The sequence below is a fragment of the Perissodus microlepis genome, chromosome 23 (assembly GCF_051167445.1).
Source record: "Perissodus microlepis isolate ML-2025 ecotype Zambia chromosome 23, ASM5116744v1, whole genome shotgun sequence".
NCBI lineage: Eukaryota > Metazoa > Chordata > Actinopteri > Cichliformes > Cichlidae > Perissodus > Perissodus microlepis.
In genome coordinates this window covers 35,577,062-35,585,519 of record NC_140482.1, presented here as the reverse complement: position 1 = coordinate 35,585,519, position 8,458 = coordinate 35,577,062, and the positions used below count along the sequence as shown (strand labels likewise).

Genomic DNA, 8,458 nt, shown 5'->3' with positions numbered 1-8,458 from the left:
TACAGATGTATGCCAAGGAGGAATACCCTTGAATAATAATAATGGATTGCATTTTATATAGCGCTTTTCGGGGCCCTCAAAGCGCTGTACTCTCACATTCACACACTGGTGGAGGCAAGCTACAGTTGTAGCCACAGCTGCCCTGGGGCAGACTGACAGAAGCGAGGCTGCCATATCTCGTCATCGGCCCCTCTGGCCAACACCAGTAGGTGAAGTGTCTTGCCCAAGGACACAACGACCGAGACTGTCCGAGCCGGGGCTCGAACCGGCAACCTTCCAGTTACAAGACGAACTGCCAACTCTTTGAGCCACGATCGCCCCATGAATGTCTGTGGAACTGGTATGGCAGAGAAGCTGGACCCAGTAAAAAGGCCTTTCCCATTGAGACAGAACAAGTGACTGGTTTCCAATGGCTGCTACTAGAGCATTTGTTTCAAGACTGTTGCACCCATACTTATAATATATAGTTGGACTTTAGCTTGTTTGTTTTTTTACATTTATTTATTGTAAAAAAATAATAAAAAATAAATAAAAAATAAAATAAACTGCTACACTTGAGTTTTGTATTCCTTGGCTACCATCACTTTTTTTTTTATTAAGCTGCTCTCCACCAGTTTGAAGAGGACCTCTCCTCTCCCTTCCCCTTTTCCCTCGTCATTACATTTACATTAGCTTTAAAACAAACAAACAAAAACACCCAAAACATACACACCTCATGTACATGTTCATAAAGCAAAATAATAAGTACCGTTGTGAGGAAAGTATTATCAATCAAGCAATGATATGCAGATCATAATTTAGTCCAAAAAAAAAAAAAAAAAAAAAAAAAAAAAAAAAGCCAGTCATATTAAATGTCTTTAAACTCCAGATTTCAAACTCCGTGGTCAAAGTGTCATCATTATCAACTGCCCTCTATACAATAGCTTCATCATTGGTAAACATCTTGAAGTCTTTAGTGAATGTGTAAAAGTTTTTTTTATACCATTCATTTTAAGTCAGAGCTACCAAATGAAATTTTCAGGGCTCAGTATCAGACAATTTCCAAGGAAGGAGACTGGGATTCCAACACATTCTTAAAACACATCTGAGACCATGCTTTGCCATGTAAATTGTGTATAACATTGCTGTTGAATACTCCATTGAATTTCTATCTGATTAGTAATAAATATATCCTCCATCTCGCAGTTATTATAGCCCGTCTATTTAGAGTTTTTATTCTACAAAGGGAAAAAAAAAAAGACATCTGCAAAAGGATTTGGGTATACGTTGTATACCTTGGCTGCGTGATATTGGAGTCAAATCTAAGTCAAACACTGCATTACTAACTCATGTGCATTCAGCTGCTTCCTCCTTGGTATTTTCTACGTGTCAAAGTGTCTCTGACTGTTTGTTGTTTCAGTCTCAGTTCACATCCTCCCTGCAGGTCCTGGCTCCACTGGCAGGGAAAACAGAATGCAAGGCAGGGTGAAAGGGAAGGCACCATAGCTCTCAGTCTACCGCCTCTTCCCCCTCATCGCTTCTCCAATTTTTTAAATCTGGCCTCTATAAAGATAAAGAAAGGGATGACTTCTCACTCTATTGTAATAAAAATACATTGTTCAGTTATGGTGCAATCAAATAATGTTTGATCTTAACGTTAAAATATTTAGGTCAGGAATTGTTTGTGGTGACACAGCGCCATCTATTGGCATAGAAGCTGCCAACACTGTTGTGCTGACTGTACCATAAATAATAACGTCAACAGCCAACAGATACAGAAAGAGCCTACACTGTCACCTTGACTGTGCTCTCAAAGACACAACAAAAAAATAATATGTTCACTAGACATAGCAAATTAAAACAAAGAAAGATGGAACTGTGGAATCAAAACAATGACAAAGTTACTTTCCTAAAGTAACTTTACATTTAAAGATAAGAAATGTAGAGCCACCAGTGAAATCTAAAAATTATAATAGTAAAGAAAAATGGATAACACTGCCCCAAAGGTGTTTTGCTTTCAGCTGTTGATTTTAATTTTACCTATTTTTACATTGCCAAGTCGAAGATGTGCTTTTTAGAACATCTTTGACTCTGATTCAGTTATGTTGTGTCAAAAGATATCCTGTCCTCTGTGCAGAACAAACACTTTTACACCTCTGTCATTAACTGTCTTACCCAGTTTCTTGGAGTATGCATCCAATTTGTAAGCAGCTTGTTCAAGTGCAGATACTTGCTCCTCAATCTGGTTTATTTGGTCCAAGTAGGGCTGTAAACTTGCATCTGAAGAAAACATGCACACCAGACAAGTCTTCTTATATTACAAGTTCCAGTAACAGATGAAAATTATGGGGCTAGTTTTTTTTAGTTTTTTTGTACTCACACTTGTTGTTAAGATCCTGTAGGTTACGACTGATGTTAATGCTAATGTCTTTCATTTCCATATACTTCAAACTAGTAATCTTGTTCATGTTCTCCAATAGACGGTAATCTTCACAAGTGCCTAAGGAGATTGGGAGAACATTTAGAGAAAAATGGGTAAGAATGAATACGAGTAGCAAAGAACATCAGCAACTGGCCCTATGGCTTTGACATTTAAGAACATAACTGTTTCATACTTTGAAAAGAAAATGCGAGTGTTTCCAATATTCAAAAAAATAAGAGACCTGTTAGTTCTCCTTGCAAGAAGATGGCCATCTTTTCAAACATATCGGTGCACAACTCGTTTATATCGGGCTCTGCAGGCTCCACAGCCTCCTCTGCTGTCTCCACACCACCATCACCTGAAAACAATGCAGCAGCATTAACACAGCGCAGCTTTTAAATCCAGTTGCAAACTTAAATGTAGCCACAATATAAATGAAATAACGCAAAATACAATCACATTACACAAATAAGAAGGATGCCATGTAGAGCAGACAATGTAAGACCCACAAATAGAAAACTAAATAATTGGATTACTGTATGCTATATTAGCATTAGCTAGGGAAGTGCAAAGAAACCAGGACTCACTGTTTGTGCCGTGTTTTTTCGGAGCGGCTGCGAGGCTTTCCGCTGCATCCCCCGGGCCCTCTGCTTGACCGCTATCACTTGCGGTCGGATTCAGAGTCGCCGAATGAGTCGACGGTGCCCTGGAGATGCTGTCCATGGCAGCGGCTTCGTCTCCAGTTGCTGCCATTTTGTTCCTGTTTTGATTGTCCTCTGTCACATGAGCCGAGCGTTCACGTGACGCACGCCCGCCACCAACAGCCGCCGCTCCCATTCGCGCGCTCTATGGCAAAGCCACGCCCTTCATTAGTAAACTGCTCTTCGGTATTTAAAGGGTATCCTGTGTAGCTTTAATATAAATGTAAAAAAAAAAGTTGGACTTTTAAATAACATGGTTTATGCCTGAAAAAATATTTATTTTATTTATTTAACAAAACTAAATTATTATACATTTTTATAAACTACAGCAATTTATTATAAACTGCAATATCTTCAAACATTCATTGCTCACGTGTTAATGTTCAGTTAAGAAGGTTAAGTCTAAGTCTAAGTTAATGTCTGAATGCATTTTGCTGAACAAAACAAAATAAAACTAACCTGGGCTAGGGTTTTTCTAATTAAATCATTTTCAGAGTAAGGTGCTGGTGGTATGAGCTGATGTCTGATCTGAACTGATCCTCGCGATTAATTATCTGTTCCTTCAGCTGCCACCATTTTAAAACTTACATATAGCCTTTTTATCATGTTTCTTCCCATGATTATAACCAAGTGTTTTGATCCCTAAGAAGGTTACACCAAATTTAATCGAAGAAAAGTTTTATTTGTGAAAATAATCACGGTAGGTCAAAATTTTGAGATTGTTAATACTTTATAATATTTCTGTGGTTTCTCAAATTTTGTTGCAATGCGCAGTGAAAATTACACTATTGTTAAACAGTTTGAGAATGGATGTCAAAAGTGTGGCCAGGGGACGAGGAAAGTGCCCGAACTGGCCGACTGCATGGCTGGGGAATGTAAACATCGCAAAAAGAAGGAGTCCAGGAATTTTGAACTTTTCACTATAGATAAGATAAGATAAGATAAGATAAGATAAGATAAGATAAGATAAGCTTTATTAGTCCCACACGTGGGAAATTTGTTTTGTCACAGCAGGAAGTGGACAGTGCAAAAGTTATGAGGCAAAAATTAGGATACAATAAGAATAAATACAGTACACAACTGTACAGAATAGAATAAAATAAAATACTATATACAGTAGAATAAAATAAAATAAATATACAATAAGATAAAAATAGAATACAAATGCTATATACAACTGCACTTAGTGTTATTGCACATGTGTGGATGTGTGTGTGTATATATATATATATATATATATATAATTTTACTTACCATACCACAACTAAAGTAAGTTGGACAAGGAAAGAAAACTAAATCCCACTGATGGGTTTCCTTTCTTTACTACAGTACGTCAATTTTTTGTAAGACCAGGTGAATGTGAAAAATTATTGTTCAAAATTGGAAAGAAAAGGGTCAGGACTTCTTTAAGTAGTGTTCAAAACTGCATTGAGCCCATTTAAATGACATCTCAGGCTGTTGTTCATCAGTTTAATAAATGGACTGTTTATGAAATGTGAACGTTTACAGAATGGACTTAAACTTAAGTGAAAGGAAAGGGGGACAGCTAGGATTTTTAAAAATAAATTATTAAGCAATAGTTACATATGAAATTGGGCCTTGCGTCAAAATAAAATGACTTTCGTTTCCCTCTGCGCGCTCCCGCGAGAAGCATGCAGCGCTTGGCAGGCAGAAGTCGCCGTAACACCTGTGTCGGCGCTGTTGTGAGCGAAGCAAATCGTGACAGGCTAGTAGCAGCGGACTGTAAACATGGCGGCGTGCACAGCTACAGGGCTGTGCCGAAAACCCCGTTACTACTAGTCTGCTAGACAGAGACACCCCAAAAATGGAGACCGAAGAGGAGCAGCACATAACGACGCTCCTCTGTATGGGCTTCCCAGACCCCGACGTGATACGAAAAGCGCTCCGGCTGGCTAAGAATGACATCAACGAGGCAGTGGCGCTCCTGACGAACGAAAGCCCCGGACTCGGGTATGGATATGAACCGATGGAGAGTGGGCCTAACCCCGGCTTGGGCTCGAGTGGAGAGGGGGAAAACAGCGGGCGGACTGGCACAGGAGGGTTTGATCCTCCTCCAGCATACCACGACGTAGTGGATAGTGAGGTAAGAGAAACCTGTAGTTTTAGCAACCATGAATTGAAGCAGCGAGGGGAGGAAACCGGGCTAATTGCCGCTTGCAAGAAAGAGTGGGCTCGCCCATTTAACTGGCTAAACTTAGCATCTTCAGTGCTACATGCACCTAACGCGAGCTGTCAGAGCAGGAGGTGAAATTCTGTTTGATACTAATGGAGAGGGCAAGAGAGTTGCCTGTGATTGTTAAGCTTCGTTCCTTTAAAAATTGCGCTGAAAGCCTATTTTGAACATAAAAGCTAACGCAGTTAGCTTGTAGCAGGCTAGCTAACGTTAGTTTAGAGTTAAACGCGCCAGTAAGGGGACCAAGGCTAGGAGCACAGAGGCATCACTCTGGAGGATTGCAGTTAGAGATTTCAGCTGGGACCTCTGGTAACTGGTAAACAGCTCTATCAGCCAGTCAGCCTGCAGGCAGACAGTTTGATCTCTTCTGTCTGCTTTGCATGTGTTAGCTAACGTTAGCTGGATGGTTATCAGACTGCTCCGCTCCTGTAGGAATTGCAGTCCACTCGAACCGGGCTTAGAGCGGTTTCGCAATTTCATTTTTAAGCATACGTGGCCATTTTGATTATTTTCTATTCATAATGTCAGTTGTCATCATATGAGTATCTATTTTTGTGTCATTCATTGATAATTCTTACATATTGCGTGTATGAGAAGGGTTGTAGTTGATTGAAAAATACCAGTCACTAGTTCTGTCACAGTAATTTACTTACCTACAGGTCTTAACACTTTGTCCTAATTTACGGCGTTTATGTGCTATTACAGTAAACCGCAGATGCCCATCTACATATGATTCACTTGACACCTTTAACGCCTTAAACACAAACCTAACCTCAAACACATTGCTTTTATAGATTTCCAAAAACGTAAGGCTATTGAAAGTGACCAGTCCTTTAATTTGTGAGGTTATTGATTCAGACTTGATAGCCACCTGTTGTGTCCCTTTGATTGTAGTGAGATGCTGTGATTGTGGGTCAATAGAATAAGTACACATAAACTACTGACCTGTTCCTGTTTACATCTGCTTTTTCTTCTACCCCGTTATCACGGTGGTGGTTTATTACAGGCTGTTTTAATAAGTGTAATATAAACAACACTTGGCATTCACAGTGTGCAGAAAATAGAGCACACCCACGGGTCAATAAGAAACCTATGTTTAAAAACATTCTAATAATGATGTTGTTACAGATTAATTTACCACCAAGTAACTCCTATGTTATTTAATCCCATTTCCCCACTCTTTGTTCATCTGCCAGAAAAGGTTAGAAGTACAATTAGAATCTTTTTCCAACCAAACATATTTACTACTATTTACTACAGGGCTCTAGAGTGCGACCAATTTGGTCGCAAATGCGACCAAATTTTTCAGTGGTGCGACTAAAAAAAAATATTTGGTTGCACCTGTGCGACCAACTGTTCGGGTAGCAAAAAAAATAAATAAAAAATCTGCAACCTTCCCTGTGGTCAACAACAGACACACATTATGCCCCTATCGTGGACTAAACCAATCAGAGATAGTAAGGGGCGGGACCTCTCTGATTGGCCATGGTCCAGTTGAAAGTGGGAGGTGAGTAGCTTGAATAAAGCGATATCAATTCATTAAATCCTAAATCGACTTTTAAATATAACTGTGTTTTGCCAGAAACGCCAGATTCTCAGATTAAAGCTCACAAAACCATTTCAACAACAACCAAACAGCAGATGAGAGCAGGTACACGGATTCCACACAAAGACGTAAACACAGAACGGACCGACGCATCAGAATCAACTTTGTCTTTCTCGTCAAAGGAGCTTGCAAAGAAAAGCGTCTGGACTTCTTTAAGTTACTTGAAGACGTTTCACCTCTCATCCGAGAAGCTTCTTCAGTTCTAAGGTCAAATGGTGGAGAGTCCCAGATATAAACCTAGTGGGAGTATCCCCCACAGAGGGACAAAAGGACCCCCTGATGATCCTCTAATCACCTGAGCCAAGGTGTGAAACTGGGTGTGGGTCCCAATCAGCCAGAGTTTCGGTACAGTGCAGCGAGAAATGCCCAGACCTCTACATTGGAGAGACCAAACAGCCACTTCACAAGCGCATGGCACAACACAGAAGAGCCACCTCCACAGGACAAGACTCAGCAGTCCATCTGCATCTTAAGGTTAAAGGACACTCTTTCGAGGATGCCAATGTTCACATTTTGGACAGAGAGGACAGATGGTTTGAAAGAGGAGTGAAAGAAGCCATCTATGTCCACTGTGAGCGACCATCTTTGAACAGAGGCGGGGGTTTACGACACCAACTCTCTGCCATCTATAATCCAGTTTTGAGATCCCTTCCCAGACGCCTTAACGCCCACTCACATCCTGGGCCATCTGACCTCAGGAATTCGCATGATAAGGTGGGGCCAGGTTTCACAATGAACACACCCGAAACTCTGGCTGATTGGGACCCACACCCAGTTTCACACCTTGGCTCAGGCGATTAGAGGATCATCAGGGGGTCCTTTTGTCCCTCTGTGGGGGGATACTCCCACTAGGTTTATATCTGGGACTCTCCACCATTTGACCTTAGAACTGAAGAAGCTTCTCTGATGAGAGGTGAAACGTCTTCAAGTAACTTAAAGAAGTCCAGACGCTTTTCTTTGCAAGCTCCTTTGACTACGATGACCTGGATGACTGAGAACCTTCACAGACATTTTGTCTTTCTCCGCTTTCTCACCCGACGGCCCGTAGACGGACACGCTGTCGGAGCTTAGCGATTCTGATGCGTCCGGTCCGCGCTGTGATTACGTCTTCTTGCGCTGATTCTGAGCTGCAGGTTTTGTCTCTCTCCAACCAAAATTCACCGAGCCAGCAGCAAAAGAAGCAGCAACCTGCGCTTCACATTTGATCAATGTCGTCATGAATTTTGCTGTTTTGCTTCCACGACTATTAAAATCACACTTCATGCACAGCTAGCTCTCTCTCTATCTCTCTCTATACTTCAAGAACAGTTTCCCGTCTCCAATCTCTGTTTTCTGTATTATTCATTCGCTTATTACCCACCAGTCTACCGTTGTTTACAGCGCTGTCGGCTGCTGTCTTTTTCTTTTCTTTTTTTCACTTAAATGACCTCGGACAAGAAAGCCTATTTTTTCTGTTGTTCAATACTGAAGAAATTTAAACTTTATATGCAGAACATTGTAGAATATTTTTAAGGTTATCTGCTATAAAAAGCCAGACCAGGAAAATCTCCTTCATG

General features: G+C 40.7%; 2 protein-coding genes across 4 annotated transcripts in view; one reads left to right on the top strand and one right to left on the bottom strand.

Moving 5' to 3' along the window:
- Window positions 1-559: 559 nt before the first annotated feature.
- Window positions 560-3,250, bottom strand: bloc1s2 (biogenesis of lysosomal organelles complex-1, subunit 2). The gene is made up of 5 exons (XM_084921720.1): window positions 2,989-3,250; window positions 2,643-2,759; window positions 2,360-2,479; window positions 2,155-2,259; window positions 560-1,542 (listed from the first exon to the last, which is right to left on the bottom strand). Exons 1-5 carry the CDS (start codon window positions 3,236-3,238, stop codon window positions 1,511-1,513), a joined length of 624 nt encoding a protein of 207 aa, XP_084777846.1. The 5' UTR covers window positions 3,239-3,250; the 3' UTR covers window positions 560-1,510.
- Window positions 3,251-4,788: 1,538 nt separating this feature from the next.
- usp24 (ubiquitin specific peptidase 24) overlaps window positions 4,789-8,458 on the top strand; it is a 38,258-nt gene continuing 34,588 nt past the window's right edge. For all 3 annotated transcript variants that reach the window (XM_084920862.1, XM_084920861.1, XM_084920860.1), the window contains exon 1: window positions 4,789-5,206. In XM_084920862.1, the coding sequence (XP_084776988.1) occupies window positions 4,928-5,206 (279 nt within the window). In that variant the 5' untranslated portion in view covers window positions 4,789-4,927. The remainder of the gene's footprint in view (window positions 5,207-8,458) is intronic.